Source organism: Delphinapterus leucas, chromosome 1 (assembly GCF_059928025.1).
Source record: "Delphinapterus leucas isolate spDelLeu-1000000601 "Yukka" chromosome 1, BTC_Dleu_Yukka2, whole genome shotgun sequence".
NCBI lineage: Eukaryota > Metazoa > Chordata > Mammalia > Artiodactyla > Monodontidae > Delphinapterus > Delphinapterus leucas.
This window is the reverse complement of record NC_143129.1, coordinates 99,966,563-99,989,024: the sequence shown is the minus strand read 5'-3', so window position 1 is coordinate 99,989,024 and position 22,462 is coordinate 99,966,563. Positions and strand designations below refer to the sequence as shown.

General features: G+C 33.7%; 1 protein-coding gene across 1 annotated transcript in view; it reads right to left on the bottom strand.

Moving 5' to 3' along the window:
* Window positions 1-22,462, bottom strand: part of COL11A1 (collagen type XI alpha 1 chain) — a 196,802-nt gene that overhangs the window by 63,254 nt on the left and 111,086 nt on the right. Inside the window, exons 33-42 of the mRNA XM_089918904.1 lie at window positions 18,756-18,809; window positions 18,578-18,622; window positions 18,391-18,444; window positions 18,230-18,274; window positions 16,671-16,724; window positions 9,902-9,955; window positions 5,397-5,450; window positions 2,972-3,079; window positions 2,489-2,578; window positions 2,178-2,231 (exon numbers count right to left, since the gene is read on the bottom strand). Coding sequence (XP_089775030.1) covers window positions 2,178-2,231; window positions 2,489-2,578; window positions 2,972-3,079; window positions 5,397-5,450; window positions 9,902-9,955; window positions 16,671-16,724; window positions 18,230-18,274; window positions 18,391-18,444; window positions 18,578-18,622; window positions 18,756-18,809 — 612 coding nt within the window. The remainder of the gene's footprint in view (window positions 1-2,177; window positions 2,232-2,488; window positions 2,579-2,971; window positions 3,080-5,396; window positions 5,451-9,901; window positions 9,956-16,670; window positions 16,725-18,229; window positions 18,275-18,390; window positions 18,445-18,577; window positions 18,623-18,755; window positions 18,810-22,462) is intronic.

Genomic DNA, 22,462 nt, shown 5'->3' with positions numbered 1-22,462 from the left:
TATTTGGTCTTTGGCGTGTTTCTTTTCAAAATTGTTTCCCTTATTTTAAGTCTTTTAGAGGTATATCTTCTGTGGAGCTTAATTGTATACAGGGAAGTAAGTAGTAATTGCCAAATAAGCGGTTCTTGATGCTAAATGAATAAATATTAGATCTTTTTGATCATATTTACTATGTTCTTTCACATGTAACCGGATAATTGTTGAGTAATATTCTATTAAAGTATATCTCTATCTCCTGGGCATATTATGTACCCTACAAATATATTGATTTCAACTGTTCAAAGACCTCAGATAACATTGTTTGCTTGGGTCCTAAAAAATAACTTTAAACAATTTAAATGTTGTGCTCATGATTCAGGTTTCACAGATGCAATAACTATTGATCTCAAAAAATGCATCCATATTCCAAAATAAAATTCACTTTAGAACCTGAAGTTCTGGATAAATAGACTGCATTGCACTGAAAATTTTGAAGATTCTATCTATGCTCAAATAAGCACTTCTGTCTTATTCAACTATTTTTTCCTACTCATGCTACCACCACTAACTTATCTGGATATCTTAAAATGTTCTATATAATTTTATGAATACCAAATATAGTTATTGAAAAGTCTTACTTTTCTTTTTAAAAAATCCTTATCAGATATCCATACCCACCATAATCATTGTAATGACATTTGTATGACCTACAGATTAAATATAATGTTAATCAATCTGCCAAAGATTATATTGTTATGTTCTCAGTATTATTTATGCTATATACACTTTACTCCAATATCAGGATGTATGATAAATTTAAATAGGTAAGTATAGAATGATTATATTGACAGCACTGTGCTGTGAATATAACCAAAGTAACATAAGGAACTCACAGTCTAATGAAAGAGACAGACAACCAAATATATTCCAATGCAATTTCTAAAATGCAAATCATAACAAAGAGCACAAAGAGCAGAGAAATTTCACTAATATATGAAATGGAAGCAAACTGTCCAAAGATGACCTTATAGAGATTTTAACATTTAAGCTTGATCTCTACGGATGAGTAGGAATTTTTTCAAATAGAGAAAGGAAAAATGGGGTTTCCTGGAAGAAGAATAGTATAAACTATATTCTCTGCAAAGTATAAAGATTGTGGTAGTATGATAAGCAAGAAATTCAGTGCATTAAATTGGGTAGAATTAGAATGTGGGCCTTGAGAAAAATAAAATAGACTATAGTGCTTGGGATCAAATTTTGAAGAAACTTATAAGGAGTTTGGTTTCCAAAGACAGCGTGGAACCATGAGATAGGTATAAGCAAAGCAATGGAAGAGTTAAGGTTGTGTATTAAGCTAAAATTCTACAATCACTGGGCAAAACTAACAGAAGAGGGTAAGAAAGAGAGTCAAGGAGATAAGACACTATTAAGCAAAGAGGGAAAGGAAAGAGTCTGAACAAATGTGGTGGTAGTGGAAATGAAGAAAAGGGGACAAATTAAAGGAATATTTTGGAGGTGGAACTAGTATGACTTCAATATGTTATATAAAGAAGTTGAGATGCAAGTTAAGGCAACTTTCAGCTTTTTAGATTGGTGAAATAAAATGGAGAATGAGAAGAAACCGCTAAAATTGGTAGTTTGGCTCTTATTGGTAACTTCACACAGTACAGCTAAGAATGAAGGTAAATTAATGGAAAAAAATGAAGGCTGCATTCTAATGCTTTCTGGGGGGTTATATGTATCTCAAGTAAATAAAAATCTGATATTTACTCATTTGCCGATTATTTCATAAGGTTACATTGACTAAATAAAGCAATCTAGATAATATACAAAATGGATATATGCCTTTCACACTTACGGGATTTTTTTAATGAGCATTGATAAAATTCAAGTCTCATCAAGTACTCAGAATCAGACAAATTACGATTTATTTCCTCAGGTATTGTAAGAAGCAAGATAGCTCCTTTTACCTCCTGACAGCAGTGGTAAAATAAATATTTTCAATCATCTAAACTCTTTTGTTTCTGCACTCATTAGAGCATGCAACTGGTAGAAACCAGGCATTGACTGACTGATTTGATTGACATGTGCTTTATTTTCTCTTCCACACACTGTGGGATCACAGCATGAGAGTAATGAAAGAAGAGCTGTAATTTGCAATCATGGATAGCATGGCTATTTATTATAATCATACTTACAACTGGACCTGGTGGGCCCTGGGGACCTTCTCCTCCTTTCAGTCCAGGTGCACCCTGGGAAAAGTGAAAAGCAAAGATAATGAATTGATGTGAATTGAATATAAATAGGAGGAGATGTATGAGTGACAAAATGAGAATATTAGGAAGTGTTTCCAGACACTAATGTATATTGCTATATGTATTATGACAACCCATGCATATGCTTACATATTCCCCTTTAATTACTCATGAATCTTTATTTAGTTGAGAACTAAAAAAATGCTTCTAATAAGCAATTTTATTCACATATTTCATTAATATGTTAATTATACCTGAGCTCCAGAAAGTCCTCTTTCACCTGGGAAACCACGTAGTCCTGCTGGTCCGTCTTTCCCTGAGACACCTTGAGGACCTGGGTCACCCTAAAGAACATAATAAACATCCATCATAGAGAGTAAACTCTACATGTTTCCAGAAACAAAACTGTAATTACCTCTAAACTACTGTGAGTAAAGCCTGAATACCGTTTAATGATAAGAGTATTGTGTGGAATGTCATATACATTAAAATGAGCTACTATTCACAGTTGAGTGTATATAAATGGATGGTTTTATGGGCAATAGAACTAACTGTTCTTATATATTGTCCAGTCATGCCTTGAAATACAATAAACTGAATATTTTACTGACATATCTTTCTGACATTCATTTAAATACTACACCAACATTTAGAAAATCTATGGACAAGTAATGAGAAGCTACAGTAAAAAGTAAATGGATATTTTCAGCCAAGAAAATTCCTTGAGCATGGTGTACCTTTGCACCTTCTTTTCCTGCAGCACCGGGAAGACCTTGCTCCCCAGGAGGGCCAGGAGGACCAGGATGTCCACGTTCACCTATGGGACCAGTCTCACCAGTTGGTCCCTAAATTGGATAAACAAACTTCATTAGATTGCTCTTTTATTTTTGGCAAAGATAACACAAACCCAAAACAAATATCACTCCCTTTCACAAAGTTTTATCATTTTCAATTATTTTCATGATGTCCTACAAAACTGCATATAAAGCAGTGAAAGTAAATTACCTGGTAGAAGTCTGAAAGATTATGTGTAATCTTTATTAAAATCTGAGTGTATAAGGGAAATATATAGATAAATTCAAAGAGCTGTTTTCTTTATTTAATACCAGATTGTTTCAGAGTGAGGCCAAGTATTGTTAAAAACTGTTTTTTCACTATAATTTCATACCCTCCCCTCTTTTTATATTAGGTGTCAAATGAGTTTAGGAGCAAAAGAGGCACTGGTACCACTACTCAATTAATCACTGCTTGATAATAAGCTCAGGTCCCCTGGAACCCAAACAACCAAAGTGGTCCTCCTTGGAATTTCCATGATTGGAGACCTTCCAATTGTTAATCTACGTTCATTTGACAAAGTCTAGACAATGTGGCAGGGGGACCCTGAAGATCATGAGTTTGGGTTGGCAGTTCCTTTCGGCCAAAGACTATAACAAATAGCCCACTGCCTTAAACTGCTGCAAATGCCAAAGTGAAAAATGTCAGGTCACTTATGTGTCCCCTGAGTGGTGCTGGTTTGTGGTGCTATTTCAAGTGTAAATAGAGAATGGTGACCAGTTGCTCTCTATCTCCACTTAGAGAAAAGCAAAATGAAGGATTTAAGTTTAAACATATATAAAGGGAAAGTTTCCAGATGCTAAGATTGTTAAACAGTGGAATGTGTTACTGAAGTTGCTTATGGAATATCATTCTCTGTTATTTTTCTAAAAATGCAACAGATTCTTACTTTTTGGTCTTGGATAAAAAACACATCTATCCCGAACTTGAGTGTACATTTCTAGGTTTAAATTCCTTTAATTGTGTATTGCTGAAGGTCCCGAACTTATCATTAATGCATAAACATTTCTTCCCATAGGAATGTTTCCTTAAACATCTGATCAGAATTTCAATAGTAAGGAATGTAGAACTGATCCTAATTTAATGGCTATCACCACTGAGACAAAAATGAATGGTGATTCACATGACCACACAAAAAAAGGGTATCAAGTATTGCAATCAATATTGCTCCTATTAAATCACTTCCTTTGTCCTAACATGAAAATACGGTTACATTTGAAATAGGCTATAGAATTTTCTTTCTTAAAAGGACCAATAAAGAAAAATAATCCAATGAAGATGCATATTCAATAACACACCTGTTATTTTTATGCCTTAAAGTAGGGAGACAAAAAAGAACACGGGGCTCAGAAACCGGATGTCTGCATTAGGCAGAGATGACTTTTCAAAATCGTGAGGACCTGAAATGTTCAGTTAAGCCCCAAGATGTTTACATTCTAGTTGGGGCCCTAATCCTATTTCTGTTCAGAGATAAATAACATAATAGGAATGATTCTTTCAGTTAGATTTTTCCACAGAAAATTGCTGTGAAGTTGTTTGGAATAAAGAAGAAAACAATTATTTAGAGGGTTTTTTAAAAATTAAAACTGATAAGCAGTTAAAAGGAAGGCTCAGCACACACACAGAAATCTGCAAAAAGAGCATCATGCACACTGTTTTCTTCTTTATAAAGTAGCAAACCGAAATTCCCTTGGCTCAAAGTGATCTCTGAAATAAAAGGGATCAACCAATCCAAGAATTCTTCGTTTTTGCTTCTATCACACATATTCCTAGAAAGAAGACGCAGTTTTCGTTTCTCTCTGTGTGTGTGGTGTGTGATTGAGTTACAAAGTATTAAGAGCTAATTGTAGGCTGAGAAAAGACTACTTAAAGCAATTAAATAATTAAAACACTCAATCAACTGCTCTTTTGATACCTCTAAATCTAATTTATACTTAGAAAACTAAAGTCATTTTATAATTTGAAATCCCCAAAAAAGATTATGGCCAATCTACTTAAAAATTATGTGGTGTTTTTAGCAGATGATGCCATGATCAGGCTTTCGTGTCACCTTCATTGTGAACTTTCTGACTTAATGTCATTTATTTTATTCTTTTCTTTTATTCATTCAGGCAATTGAAAAATCGCTTTAGCTAACTGATGGTTTGCTGAAGTTCATTTGATACAGGCAAATTATATATTTAAATGCCATCCAAAATATAAAAATACATAAATTTCAATTAAAAACTTTTCACAATAAAATGAGCAAATTTTACACAACTTAGCAAAGGTGAAAATATAAACAAGAAAATAAATCTTGTTAGGAAAATAAAGTAAAATGGAACGTACCTGTGGTCCAACAACACCCCCTGGCCCAGGAGGGCCGGTCTTGCCTTGAAACCCCTAAGGTAAAAAAAAAATCTATAAAAGCTATCCAGGGCACAAAGCATAAATTAAAATTCTCTGAGACAGTTGAATAATTCACATTAAAAGAAAGTCATCTTTTGGCTAAAAATACTTATTTTTAAATGCCTATGAATTACTACATTCCATTTCTTTTTATATTGAAAATTTAACATCTTCACTATTGTAAACTGTAGTCCTATGATTACTTTCAATAAGCTTAAAAAAGAAAACAAGAAAAAGGGATGAAGCTGGAGCAAAAATGTGTTCTTAGCCCTCTTTCACTGAGTCAGACAACATAGAAATTTTAATCGAGAAACGTTTATGGATGAAATAAATGAGGATTTAGACATTCTTTGAAACAGTCCACTGGTCCTTTATACAGAGATAAATCTACAGTCTGTGATATTAATGCATTTCTCTTTCCTGCATTCCAACAATCTCATAAAATAAACAAGATATAAAAATAAATTTATAAAAAGAAAGCTTTGCATGCGTTGTCATTATTTCAACATTTTATCAGTGTTCTTTCTTAAAACCCAAAAGAATATACTTACAAATGTACCTTGCATATAATGCAGTCATTAGAATAAAATCCAGTAGATGTGAGCACATGTACTCACTAAACAAGGCCTTTGGGCATATATTCTGGTGTTTATATTTCTCTAGACTCCTGGGTTATTCATTCTGCATGACTGTATTATGATTAGCAAATTTCCTTCTCATGTGAGTTAATTGACACTTAACAGTTGGATAAAGATTCAAAATACTGACAAACCTGCCAGAGAACTGAATTAAAGCAAATAGTATTTGCAAAAGTTTTATTCATTACAACATCAGATTGGAAATAAGAAAGTTAGAAAGCAAAGAGCAGAAACTAGCCCCACACTTGTATCATGAACTTCCAGATAATTGTGATTACATTATTTATAAAAACAAAACTTAAAAGCAGGAAAAGAATCTGTAATTATTTTAATTGATGCCATGGGGAAAGAAAACACATTTCTCCTATTTTTAAAGTACACTAATTCTTTTTTTTTTGGACTTGAGGACACAGGGTGAGAGGGGGAAGCTGGGGCGAAGTGAGAGTAGCATCGACATGCGGGAAGCAGCAGCATAGCACAGGGAGATCAGCTCGGTGCTTTGCGATGACCTAGAGAGGTGGGATAGGGAGGCTCAAGAGGGAGGGGATGTGGAGACATATGTATGCATATGGCTGATTTACTTTGGTGTACAGCAGAAACTAACACAGTATTGTGAAGCAATTATACTCCAATAAAGATCTGTTAAAAAATACATTAATTCTTAAGACCATCAGGTTTCCACTTGAGTTATCAATAACAACAGCAAAGTGAATCAATTCAAGGGAAATATATTATAGCATTTACTTAGCTTGACTGCTTAATTTTAACTTTTCAGGAACTTAATGGTGTGGAAATTTGTACCCACATATGTAAGCATATATATACATAATATTTTTTTTTCTTTTTCACTGAGAGCTAACAGCTCTTAGTGCTGTTACTCTTATCATTTGTTTACAGCATTTAGTCCCACATCCTAGCTACTCCTTAGATGATCTCAATAACTTCCATGATCACAATTGTTATCAATGCCTTCTTATGCTTTTTCCTCAGCTTAACATTCTCAAAATTGTTCTCACTAAATGAATCCTCTCCTTTGATTTTCCACCTCTGTTCTCTCCCTTTATTAACAAAGTGACTTCAGATCCCAGACTTTCCTCAGGTCCTCAAGCTCAGTCATTTAATCCTACCATATCATCTCAGAAACTCACAAATACAGCTTCTTCTCTCTTGTCGAGTAGACAGACCTGTCTTATTTGAACTATACTCTCCACTTTCCTTGACCACTACAGTTTTTCAAGTCAGGTTCGCTCACCTGTCCGCTTGTTATCATGCCACAAAGGCAAATCTATTCAACTCATTGCTAAGCATATGTCATGAAATATCCATTACCAAGTCTACACAATCTCAACTTTCCCTAACAACCATGCACCACATGGTTGCATAATCTGTTCCCTCTGTCTGGATCACCTTTTGCCCAATTTCTAATCACAGAGTTTGACATAAAGATGTAAGTGCAATCAGGACTTTAAAAAAATTAGTCTTATAAAGTTTTTTCCTTAGTAACTGTGAGAGCAAGAATAGCAGATGAAATTGATCACAATAATAATTAATTATGAAAATTAACTGATTAAAAATAAATGCTTAACTGAGGAAATTCTGTGAAAAATTTGCCACCCAGACTTGTACTCATATGTTCTAAGAGGGTGCTAGTACCTCTGAGTGAGAAACAGATTTGGAAGGAGCTGGAAAACAGCATTGACCATACGCCTGCTCATTCAAAACATTCAGAGTTTTGCAAGTATCTTATAAATCTGACACTGAGGATCTTACAAATGAACTATGTACAAGAAAACTTTTATAGATCAGAATGGAGTGCGATTATTCTAATACTGTCATGTAATAAGACTTTCCTTGCCATTTAATTTTAGGATAATAAGTTAAATTATGTTTTTCAAAATCCCGAAAAACAGAAGTTAATTTGATACATGAGTAATAAAAATGGAACTCCTATTCTGATTACCTCTACAGTCAAAGCATGATTTGGCACTGTGTTTCTGAGACAAACGTGGGTTGTTTCAGTATAATAAGGACTATCTCTAATTATTCCTAGTGGTCTTAAAAATCTTTAAATTGTAAGATGTCAGAATGAACCTTCAATTCAAGGATTTCTGAATGGGAACAAATCTCAAATATAATAAAATACTTTCTTCTTTAAAAAAAGGAAACATATATATGAAAATATAGATGCCCTAGATTCTGACTCTTGGACAAGACAATCTTTTGAATCACAGTCAACACAGAACAAGGTGAGAAAGAAAGGTTCCTGGTGGAAGGGTGACTCACTATTGTTCTTAAAGTGGATTTGAAATCAGGAATACAATTTTCCAGACATAATTCTAGTTGTTGTTTACAAAAAACTACTAGATGAGAATATCCATCCTAGAAACATTAGTTAATACGCTAGTTTTCCACTTTCACTTTAAAGGTTATATATAATATGGTTACTTTGGATAGAAGCAGAAGCTGTTTATTAAATTAAAGTCAAAAGGGATTTTATAATGATAATTCTCTTGGTACCCCTTCCTCAAAAGACATTTTGGAAATATTTGAGAGGTATTCCCAAGAAGCTATACCATGACTTAGTTAAAAATGATTGACTGCAATATTTGAATGAGAATGCATTTGCAAATTTGAATGTGGATTATCCTTTAGAGAGTTTATTTCTTGCTCATCATGGAGATGTCTTTCCCAAGAGGAAACCCAAACAATTTTACTCTTTGGTCTCACTAAAATCATTCTTGATTTTGCTTTTGTAATCCAAGACTTTGAAGTTTACAATCTGACTAAAACTAAGAAGTCATTACACTAAGAATTGTCACTTGGTGAGCAAAACAGGAATTGGCTGCTGCTGCCAGATTGTTTATCCTATGTAGAAAATCATCATGTTTTCAAATCTGTTATCCAGTATTTCTATTGAACCCCAAATATATGTTCATGCTGGCAGAATACCCTAAGATAATTTTGAGCCACACGGTCAAAGGTAGTCTGTGTTGTGGTTTCCTTAAGAAATCTGGATAAAATTAATCAATGTTAGGAACCAAGAATTGATTCCAAGGAAACATGCTAATCCATGGTGATTTCACATTAGACTACCATCCCACTGCAACAGTCAGATACAAAGTTTTGTTAACAGTGGCAGAGTAAGTAAACAAAACCAACAGGATTCTTAAACCACAGTTGAGCTGCCAGTTTCCCCTCTGTCCACCTCTGTTATACACATAAGTTATTCAGAGAATGTATTTAATGTTATATTCCCCATCATTTAAGTTACATTTTTTTCCATTTCCATTTTCCTACTTGAGAGGAGAGAATGCATTTGACATAGTTCTAGACCAATTACAGCCTTACAGTTCCAATAGCAGGAAATATTTCATCTCTTAATTCTGGATAGAAGAGTATATTATCTGCAGTTTATTGTAATGTGTCTCCTTTAGAGAGTGGAAAGGTGAAAGGGTAGGGTGGAATATATCTGTAACAAAGACTTATGTGAAAGGGTCAAGGCTGACAACCTTGTGGAGGTATCCAAAAGACAATGAGGTCTTTTCCATCAGCTTATCCCTAAAGTGTTGTTATTGAAAATAAGGAAAATCAAGTAACATCCATGTCCTCAAGTATATTTATTTAAATGTTTAGATACAAACATAGGTCTATTTATGTATTGCAAATATATTTTTAAAAGATTAAATGGAATTAATTTCACCATTGTCCTTAACCTGGTAATTGACTTGTTGATAATAAAGTATCTTTCTGTGAAATGATGAAGTGCTTGAGATAGAAAATTTGAATCAGAAGACTGGGGTCACTTACAGTCTCTCCACGTTGCCCCGGGTGTCCTGGCAGGCCATCCTTTCCAGGTGGTCCCTGAAATCACAAATATTAAACATCAAACGTCATAAATATTTCTTGAATTATTTATAATCTAAATACATGTTAGGCAATTTTCTTATATCTTCATTAGATATCTTATTTTGATGTTCTATTGACTTCATATACGGTAGAATGTGTATTTTTTTTTTTTTTTTTTTTTTTGCTGTACGCGGGCGTCTCACTGTTGTGGCCCCTCCCGTTGCGGAGCACAGGCTCCGGACGCGCAGGCTCAGCAGCCATGGCTTACGGGCCCAGCCGCTCCGCGGCACGTGGGATCTTCCCGGACCGGGGCACGAAGCCGTGTCCCCTGCATCGGCAGGCGGACTCCCAACCACTGCGCCACCAGGGAAGCCCCTGTATATATCTTTTTAGCATATCTATAGCTATAAATGAGACCAGGAGAAAATTGTACAACTGTAATCTGAATATTTTACATTTAAATTTCATTAGCATCTTTCTTTTCAAAAAGCATATCATATTGGTTTGTATTTTTGTTTTTGTAAAAATGTTAGCTTCTCAGTACTTGACAAATGAATATTTTTCCCTCTTTTTGGTGATGTGTTCCTAATACAATTTCTTGTGCACTGAGACTTGAATACCAGAGATAGATAGTGTCCTCTAGTGGTGGTCTGAGCTCTAACTAACAAGAATGTGAAAGAAATACAAACTTATAAACAATGGCATTTTACTTCCCAGTTGCTTCAAGTAAAGGAAACAAGGTGCAAGGCTCAATTTTAGAAGTCATCAGGACAAATTTTTCCCAGCAGGTTTTCTTAAATACCCTCTTGGAAGCATAATGTTTATTAAACACTGGAGAGCACATCTACTATGTTATCACTTTCAGTAAAGGACGCTGTCTTTGTCATGACTGAAAAAAATAAATGAAGCCATTAACTAAGTACTTAAAGTAAACAACTCTGTGAGGTTCTTATGTTTTAGATACTTAGTAGAAATAGATTGCTTCTTTAGACTGCATTATGGATTATTCATACTACTCAGAAACCATTAAGCACCAAGTTCAATTTTCAAAACATGTATAATAAGTATAGGCAGAGATATTCTTAGGTGAGAATGTCTGGATAAATGAAGAGAAATGATCACTGTAATAACATTTTTAACGATAACAGGTATACCTCTCACAGTATGTTAATTATTTGAATAAACCTACTTATTTATTTAAAAATACATTATTTACGTAAAGCTATTTTCAAATATCAATTCTTTGTAAATTGAGCTTGAGAAAAGGTATTTCAAAATAAGATCATTTTCACAGATAGCTTTTTTCCCACTGGAATAAGACTTTTTCTAGCTTGGTTATAACGTTTCAGTGGAAAGCCTTCCCGACAGTGACTAGTACCAGCTCTGCTTCCTGATTGCATCTTTATTGACACACTGGTTAAATTACCAGCTCTAATTAAAGCCTGTTATGATATTTCACAAGATCATAGCTTCCTCAGTGATTTGTTCATATTTTCCAGGATCATCTCAGTGATTCTATTCCCATCCACCCAAAGGACCAAAGCTGGAATGTTTTTAACCAAGTCCCCAAAATGTTCTTGGATATCATCTACCCATCCCTTCTTTCAAAAACGTATATTACATATCTATGTATTAGGCATTAGGTGTATCATTCTCGGTTTAGAGGTGAGACACATCTATAAGTAGTTGATTGCTAGTGGACCTCATCTAGGTTCCGTATTTCAAAATAGTAAATAAAAACAAATCCTGTGCTCTATCACTATTTTGATACATATGGGAATAAATATGCCATTAATTGAGGGCAGTAGTAAAAGTTTTAACTAAAATTATAGAGGGCGACAGCTAAAGGATAATAAACATGAGTCAGGTTTTTTTTTTCCACCACGCTAAAGTGTATCTCAAATGATGAGTTTTGCAATCAGTATAAGGCATTTACATGTTTTTTTAGCAAATCTGTAAATATAAAAGTTAAATATCTTGTTATATTTGCTGGTGTGAAAAGTATAGATTACACTTTTATTGCAAAATATTATAACTCTTTAAAACAGTGATCTTACATCTAAAAAATGTCACATGGGATGAATGCAACATGATTTTTAATGGCTTTCCTAGATATCCTATGGGAGCAGTGTAAATAGACTATATAAAGAATTCATACCATCATCATTTTTCTTAAGTATTTATTCCTAATATTAAGTGATTAATCCTAAGTAATTTTTTTTTTTTTTTTCCTGTACGCGAGCCTCTCACTGTCGTGGCCTCTCCCGTTGTGGAGCACAGGCTCCGGACACGCAGGCTCAGCGGCCATGGCTCACGCGCGCAGCCGCTCCGCGGCATGTGCGATCTTCCCGGACCGGGGCACGAACCCATGTTCCCTGCATCGGCAGGCGGACTCTCAACCACTGCACCACCAGGGAAGCCCAATCCTAAGTAATTTTAATGGCCTCACACTACTATCCAATAAAATAAGCATATTAATTACCAAATAATTTCATGGCGTTAATTTAAATATAATAATTTTATTGATCAAAGTAGACTGCCCCTTTAGTATTGTTGGTGAAGAGTAGTGACAACAAATTCATCTAAATGGTGGGAGGGTGCATATACAGCAAAGCAATCCGTGAAACGACACTTATAAATGTTAAGATGTTTTTCACTTCACACTGGCACTGAGTTTTGGCTTTTCTCTAAATAGAATGTATCTTATAGTAGTCATGTTATAAATCCTAATCACCTAAATTAATTTTTTTAATTGGGATAACTATATGCTGACACTGGCATGAGATTAACAGACTCTAAACATGAACATTCTAAGTGCTTAATCCATACTCCACATGTGTCTGCGTGAATATATATATTTTTTCATTTATTTTTCATGTATATATCTAACATATGTATGTGTGTGTATATATATATATATATATATATATATATATTTCCTGATTACAATGAAAATGAATCAATTAATTTGAAGGAAGAGGAGCTTGGTTCTATCTCTCTACCTGAATCCCTCCTTCTAAATATCAAAGAAATGAAGACAGTTCTTTCCTATATGTTATACAACTACATAGCAGAGAAATGATAGGTACTCTTATTTCACGCACTAATGTTTCATTTGTCAGAGAAATAGAGTATAAAATGCATTTTGTTTAGCAGTGAAAGCAATGTTCCTTAACAGTGTCATGTCTGTCCAAGCAGACTACATGTTTCTCAAGTGTAGGCATTTATTATACTTCTAATACTCCTTAGAGACAAAATGCATGCATGATCAATGGCTCAAAACTTGTTGAAAGATACGTGACAGAATGGACTGAAAAAGTTTGAGGAAAAAATGGCTTTCTTGACAATAAAATTATATTACATGAGAGAAACTTCTTAACAATTTGTACAAATATAAATGGTATGATAATGTTGAAGTTACACATATCACTGGATTTTATGTTGCTAAACAATGATCTATGCACATGGCTTCAAAATACTTCTGAAAGAATCTTGTGTGCAAAATCATTTTTGCAACAGTATTTTCACTTCTCTGTATGTGCAACTTTACATGACTTAATATTACATTTGGAACAAAACTGAAATAGTGAGCAAACAATATTATATGCAGACAGTATCTATATTATCCTTTATTTAATACTAGCTATTTGTATTAATCCTTTCATAACACAATAATATAGATAACAAGTTTTCTTGATATGTTTGCTGTACTAGAGCAAGACTGTTGTGATAAAAATAATATTTTAAACACAGTGTCTAAAATTATTTTAGAAAGTAAGAGAGTTTCAGCATTTAAGTCAGTATTTCACAATAAATAATTCATTTTTCAAATATGTGAGCTAAAATCACATTTGAAACTAATCAGAAAAAGAGGGGGTTATTCAAACTCAATATAAAAATATTGGAGAACAAGAGTTCCCTGGTGGCGCAGTGGTTAAGAATCCGCCTGCCAATGCAGAGGACACGGGTTCCATCCTGGTCCGGGAAGATCCCACATGCCGTGGAGCAACTAAGCCCATGCCCCACAACTACCGAGCCTGCACTCTAGTGCCCGTGAGCCACAACTACTGAAGCCCTCACACCTAGAGCCCATGCTCTGCAACAAGAGAAGCCAACGCAATGAGAAGCCCGGGCACCGCAATGAAAAGTAGCCCCCGCTGGCCGCAACTAGAGAAAGCCTGCACGCAGCAATGAAGACCAAATGCAGCAAAAAATTAATTAATTAATTAATTTTTAAAAATTGGAGAATATATTTATTTACTTATAAATGATTTTCAACATGTTTTAAAATATAATCATTTGTAACATTTATTTAAATTTATAACATCTTAATTTATAATTTTCTGAATCGTTCATTTATGCAAGATTGTTACTGGACTATATTTGACTAACTATAATTATTTATATTATATATAATTATTAGAAATAAGAACATTGGGATGTACAATTTTTGAAATATTGGCATATATAAAAATCCTCACATAATTTCCTCTCACAAGGTGCATGTTGTTGTGGTTTTGCCAAAAAGATTCAGTTCAACAGATGTAGAAAACAAACTTATGGTTACCAGGGGAGAAGGAGGAGGGAGGATTAAACTGGAAGAGTGGCATTGACATATACACACTACTATACATAAAATAGATAACTAATGAGCACTTACTATATAGCACAGGGAACTCTACTCAATACTCAGTAATGGTCTATATGGGAAAAGAATCTAAAAAAGATTGGATATATGTATATGTATAAGTGATTCACTTTGCTGTACACCTGAAACTAACACAACATTGTAAATCAACTATTCTCCAATAAAAGTTTTAAAAAAAGATTCAGTTCAAAAATCAGTTTAAAATATTCAGCCAAAAATCTATATCAATGTGCCACTAAGTGAAAATAACCAGGATGTGAGTAAAACTGCCACTAGGAGTTAGTTATTGGTATTATTACATTGAGGAAACATTTGGTTCTCAAATCACTGACTGCAAATTTTAACTATACTTAGTTTCCTACAGCATAGATAATATTCAAACTATGCTGGTCTTATTCTCAGCCAAAACTTTTTTGAACTTTGCTATTCAAAGTACGGCCCATTGACCACTGGCATTGGCATCATCTAGACATTTGCCAGTAACGTCAAGTCTCAAGACCCATCCCAGACCTACTGAATTAAAATCTACATTTTTAAGAAAATACCAGCATGATTTACATGCACATTAAAGTTTGAATAGCATTGTCTACTCTGGACTAGAACAGTGGTTCACAAACATTAGCATGCATCAGAACTATCTAGAGAGTTCGTTAAGACACAGACTGGGCCCCTCTCCTAGAGTTCTGATTAGGTGAGTGAGGTGGAGACAAGACGTTGCATTTCTAACAAATTGCAAGTGCTGCTGATCTTCTGGTCCAGGGACCACACTGTGAGAACAATTTCCTTAGACAGGTGGCTGCTATGGTTTGAAAGTCTGTGTCCCCTTGAAATTCAGATGTTGAAATCCTAACCCTCGAAGGTGATGTTATTAGTAGATGGGACTTTTGGGCAGTGCTTATGCCACCTTCATGGAACCTTAATGAATGGAACTAGTGGCTTATAAAAGAGGCTCCAGAGAGTAGACAGTGAAAAGTCTGCTACCTGAAAGAGGGTCTTCACCTCACCATTCTGGGATGAGGATCTTGGACTTCCAGCCTTCAGAACTCTAACAAATAGATTCTACTGTTTATACACTACACAATCTGTGCTTTTTTGTTATAGCAGCCGGTATGGACTAAGACAGTAAGTTGATTCTAACTCATAAATAAACTGAATAGGTTGCCAAAAAAAAGAGAGAGAGAGAAAAAAGCAGCTGAGCACTGAGCATGTCCTATATTCCCACAAATATTTGTGTGAAAGTAAAAGGTTTCAATTAACTTTGTGAAAATATTTGATGAAGATATTCTACAGACTGTGGTTCTAAACAAATTTTATAAAAAGGAAATGATTCAGGAAGTGTTATCATTACATTTTCTAAGAAAAATACATTATAGAGGCAAAAATAGTAAATACAAATAAACAGATCTTAATGTGATATAAGTAATGTCAGAATGTTGGAGGATGTTTAGGAAGTGACATTTTGAAGAAGGATACATTGGATAATGGAAGCTAAAAAAGAAATTGATATACCAAATATTTAAGATTCAGTAATGATTTTTAATGCTGTCAATAATATTCATTGCAGGGCTTCCCTGGTGGCGCAGTGGTTGAGGGTACGCCTGCCGGTGCAGGGTCATGGGTTCGTGCCCTGGTCCGGGAAGATCCCACATGCCGTGGAGCGGCTGGGCCTGTGAGCCATGGCCGCTGAGCCTGCGTGTCCGGAGGCTGTGCTCCACAACGGGAGAGGCCACAACAGTGAGAGGCCCACGTACCACAAAAAAAAACAAAAAAAACAAAACAAAAGAAAACCAAAAAAAAAAACCATTGCAGTAGAAGAGTACTTGAGAGAATAATATTCATGTTGTTCTAGTTTTGATATACTTTGAAGGAATATTTAGTAAGATATATTTAAATTAGATTCAGAAACATTTGATAAACTTCATAGGCTGAAAATACATACTCTGGCATTATTAAGCAATTTTGTTTTTATAGGAATTTTTACTCATATTTGTACCTAGATATTATTTAATATAAAAGCTATGACTTTCAAAATTTGAAAACACTGTCAAATGAAGAAAGAGAAAGAAAAACCATGACACTTACAGGAGGGCCTTTTGGTCCAGGGAATCCAACTGGACCTTGAGGTCCTTGAGGACCCTGAAGAGAAAAAGCAGTGGGGAAATTTAAGAATATATCTTATAAGGCACATCTTTATACGTTGCAGTTTATTTCCACAGATAAAGAACAATATAAAATACAGCTTCTTTAACATAATGGGAGAACTATTGCATTACAACAAGAGAGTCTATGGTAATTTAAAAGCAAAATGGATGATCTTCCACACTATTCACTACTCAAAACTGCACATCACATCAATGGTCTTATAGCTGAAGAACACTGTAAAGATTTAGAATTCATATTAAAAATGAATAGAACATGGATGTATCAGGAGCCCTGTAGATAATCTACTTTAAACACTGGGTACAAACATCCATAAATGGAGGATATTTCAAGTCCACAGCCCCCAAAAAGAAAAATTATTTTTAAAATTGATTCTATAAATGTTCTGACTCTACAGGCATACAAAATTAAAAGAAAAAAATAAGTGACTATCTCAAAAAGACCATAGAGGATACCTTTAGCTAATCTCTATATTTAAAACGTATTTATTTCTGAGGATGTCACTATCATTTTACTCATGTATAAACTTCTTTTGTAGATAAGATGAAAAGAACATTATTATGTATTTATTCTCATTAACATTAAATCCAAATATACATTTATAATATTGCTCTTGACTTGATGCTTAATTAACTATATTATTCAACACTTAGATTTACATATCTTTAAAAGGCATAAAGTAGACCCTATTACAAGGACTACCTTGGTCGCAGCAAAAGGATGGTGAAAGATAATCCTTTATATGACCAGAACATGATAATTATATTCCTAAAAGGAATATATATAAAATGGAACATAATATAAATAAAATTTCTTAAGTAATACAATTAGGTTAGGATTTATTTATACTTAAATAAAAAATAAAGCTAATAAATTTACTATCAAGAGGATAGCTTTTAAAAAATCTGGCTACAAAAAATGCTATATTTTGCCAAAAAAAAAACCAAACAAACAAAGGGCATGCTTACTTATGTATATTTAGCTTTATTTTATACCAATTGAAAATCAAATTACTAAATAGATTTCCTATTTACTGGAATAGATGTTTTATCTTGATTTGAATGTATATTGACTGTGACTTAATGGCTACTGGTAGCTTGCATTTTACCAGCATAAAGCTGCTGCCAGCTCCAGGAACAAAGTGAGTATCAGTATGGAAAGCAAGAGGAGTGGAGGAGAAGGCATAGGTGTTACATGTATATTTAAAAGAAAACAATTATTTTTGTTTAAAAGTTGATACCATAGGCCAATTAGACATATAATTTCTCTCATTTCTATAACAAAATTAATAGCACATAATTGATTAAGCTTTTTGTAGGAAAGTAAATTAAAGAATAGGAATTTTTTAAACTCTGACTAGATTTTATGGATGACTGTGTACATGTATTTGCAGAAACATGTAACTGTAACTTTTCCCAGAAATTTAAACATTTGCAACATACTAATATTTACTTTATATGATATGACTGTATCATACTTACTCTTTCACCAGGAGGGCCAGGAGGACCATCACCGCCTGAAGTGCCCTGGCGACAACAACACAAAAACCGGAAAAAAATCAGTTTAGATTCCTTCTGTTAACATCCATCCTCTGGAAGAGGAACTTACAGGAAAGCCCAAATGGAACAAGTGCTGATGATACCTTTGGACCAGGTTTCCCAGTGGGACCTCTCGCACCTCTTGAACCTCGAGGACCCTGCACATAAGAGCAAAGATGAAATTGATCTAGTTCCAAGCAGATCTAAAGGCACGGGATCAGTTTTTATTTTTGAAGAAAATAGGAGAGTTAGATGAAAAATGAAAATCATATTTTAAATCAAGGTACTTACCGTTGGACCACGCTGACCCCGAGGGCCTGGTTTGCCAGCTACACCCTGCCAAAGACAGTTCAAACAGTTTCAATACGCAGTATATCACAGTAAATTGTGAGTCTGGTGCTGAGAGATAGGTACTCATGTAAGAACATTTATATTAGATAGTCCAGAACAATATACTTGTATATCATACCCGGGCACCTTTCTCTCCATTGGCACCTGGAAACCCAGGAAATCCAGTGGAACCCTACAAAAATAAAAATAATAAACAATGAGTACAGTAACTAACATTTTTAGCCACAAGCTGAAAGTCTTTTGGAACACAATGATTCTTACAAGCTGGTAGCATTCAAATCAAAAATATAATTTAAGATACCGTACAACCTCCATTTATGTATTTAAAAATGAACTTACAGTGACACCTGAAATCCTGGAAGCATTGAAAACATGAATTGATAAAACATTTTAGTTTTTAACTTTAAGGAAATTAATTAATCAAATATATCATTTCCCATACTAGTAAACAGCAATTCAAGGGCATTTCATATAAAATAAATTTTTGACTTATAATTCTACATACTTGCTTCAACTCTGAAAAAAAATTTATTTTTCACAAGCATGAATAATCAAATATTAAAATAGGAATTTTATAAAGTATTTTTCCTGAATTAACATTATTGTATTCTTATACTTATCACTTTTTAGTTGAGTATTTTACACCTTTAGAACTGGGTCAAACCATAAAGACTAAAAATCTTCTTCCATCTTTTCTGTTTGATGTTTGAATGTGGTTAGATCTAACTGAGACTCTAAGTCAGACAGTTCAGCATTAGAATCTGTGGGATTCTGAAGACATAAATTCAAGACTTATGTTTGTCATGCGTTCACTTAAGTAATTGGATACATTACTATAGTATAATAATGAGTACAGTTTTTTCTTCTACAAAATGAGAGCAATCATCTGCATCTTACAGGTACTTTGAAATTTATAGGAAATTGGAATAAAGGAAAGCAAGGTATAAAAATGATAACGATAGCTAACAATAAATAATGATTATTTAAAGATGTAATAAGCACTGTAAAAGCATTATGTAATTTAATCCACAAGCAGCTACATTTTACAAATGGAATACGTAACCTTGTACCTATGTACCTATGTCCAGATTTTCATCTGCTGAGAGATCTCTTTGAACATGACTGTGATTGGTTTGCCTTGTCATTGTATCATGAAATAGAGCAGATTAGGGTTCAATCCTTGCTCCTCAACGTACCAATAACTATGAGACCCTGGGAGGGGTGGGCTGGGGGGGCTTCCAAACACTCACTATTTTCCTATTCCAACCAGTGCATGGATTAAATGCAATAATGTGTAAAATGTCTAGCAAAGAGTAGTAGACATGCAGATTTTACACACTTCCCCATGCATTGAGGAAGATGTAACAAAGCCTTCTTTGACTTGAATACATCTTTGTGTTTTGTTTTGTTTGTTTGTTTGTTTTTGATTTACAATGTTGTATTAGTTTCAGGTATAAAGTGAATCAGTTACACATATGTATATCTGTATTCTTTATTCAGATTCTTTTCATTACAGGTTTTTACAAGATATTGAACATAGTTCCCTGTGCTATACAGTAGGTCCTTGTTGTTTATCTATTTTACATGTAGTAGTGTGTATCTCTTAATCCCAAACTCCTGATTTATCCCTCCCTCTCCGTTTCATCTTTGGTAACCATAAGTTTATTTTCTATGCCTGTGAGTCTATTTCAGTTTATACTCACTTGGATTGAACTAACTTAAAGTAATCTTTCTCCAAGTGATAAATGCTTCCTCTGTATCAGAATAATCTGGAGTGACTGCTAAAATTGTGGACTGTCAAATCCCACTGCAGACATACTGAGACAGACTCTCTGGCATTGCATTCCTGGACCCTGCAATTTCCCCAGGTGATACATACAGAATGGATGTTATAATTTATATTTCCTCCACAAGTCAGGAAAATTTTATACGAAGCCTTACGGGATTTGATGGACAAAACTTAGTATGAGCTGCTAAACTTCATTTTAGGACCTGTTTAGCAATATATTCTAATTCATGCTTATAGAGACCACTATGTGATCAACCTGAGAACAATTTTTAGGACATGTAATACTCACACAATGGGGGAAAATGTCTGCAAATGACATTTTTTGAAGGGCTTTCAAAGCCTTTTCTCTTTCTCGAGAGAGAATCAGATAGTTATACCTGGTAGAATATTACTATGTGACTATTCTAGGAATTTGACAAGTGACTATAATCCAATATGAAAGTAATTCACTTCTATCAAATTCAATTTGAGGACAAATATTCATCTGTCCTGAGTAGAACACAAACACATTTATAGAGACTCCATTCAAATAAATTGCTCTTATGCATCAATTTCACGTTTAATAAATTTATTTTCTTACATGGTTTCTGCTCTTAGAAATTTATGGGAAATAGACAAAAATGTCCAATCCACCAACTAAACAGTTTGTAATATATGGGCATATTCTTCTTCTTTTCTCACATAAAAATTATCACCAAAATATACAGTTTCCATGAAAAGACGTTATCTGCTTTTAAATGGAAAAAATAAACAGCCAACAAAAGGCCAAAAAGTCAAAGGTTAATAGTGAAACTGGCTCTTTCAGTGAACTGAAAATTTCAAAATTATTTTAAATTGTTTTAAATATAAATGAATCCTACCTTAAAATAGATTTTACTTTTTGAAATAGCTATCATTTTATAGTGCATATGGCAGTGCATCTTTTAAATACTCAGCATGGTTTATATTACTAGTAAGATATTGGATAAATTATATTGCCTAATTATAGTCCTTAAATTGCTTGAAAGGGATTAGCAGCCGAATTTCATTTTTAGTACAAAATGACTTAAATCTATTCAAAATTCATTGGCTTCCACATAGGAAAAAATATGAAACTATCTTTGATCTTTGATGCATCCATCATTTTTTTGTTTTAGAACTGAGAAACATAAATGTTTCTGACCATAGAAAAAAGTTATGAAGAAAAGTAATAGAAAAAAATAAAGACCAAAATTTCAGACATTTAGGTTAAAGGGTAAAAATAAAATGTTTGATTCCTCTAGGAAGAAATATTTCTCTCTAGTCATTCTGGCCCATCTTGTAAATAAAAATAAGTCAATGAATATTGAATAGAGGATTGACTTAGGAAAAACAGAAAAAAGATAAAAATGTCAAATAAACACTTAATAGAAAATTGTACTCATTCATGTAACATGTAAAAAAGTTTTCCACTTTTAAATCTAAACACTACCACATTGCAATTCAATTTAGTAATTAGATAAAAAATTTACCAAATAATCTACGAATAGTTTAAAGTTGTGGGTTATGAAGTAAATATCTTCTTTTACTCAAAGCACTTGTTAAAATGCTTGACATTTGAAAGGCAGGTAACTAGGTGACAGGACAATGTATTAGAGACAGTATTTAAAAGGTAAAAATTATTAATCAGTGTTCTAAATGTAGGCAGAAACATATAAATGATGCTTGCATTATTTTAAAATCATAGATTAAATGAATCTTATTTTAGAAAGGCTCAATTACCTCCTAGCATACAAGGAAATATATTCTAGAAATTCAGTGAAATATTATAGGACAAAACCACATAGCAAGCCTAAAATACCGTTGCCACATGATGATGAGTCACAAGTTCATGCAGTTCACATTAGTCAGGAGGGAGGATATTTTTGTCTCTCATTGTTTATCTGTGAAACTTATTAATAAATATATATTTGGGGATTATTATCCCCAACCAGGATGTATTCTTTTTTTTTTCTTTTTTTTTTTTTTTTTTGCGGTACGCGGGCCTCTCACTGCCGCGGCCTCTCCCGTTGTCGAGC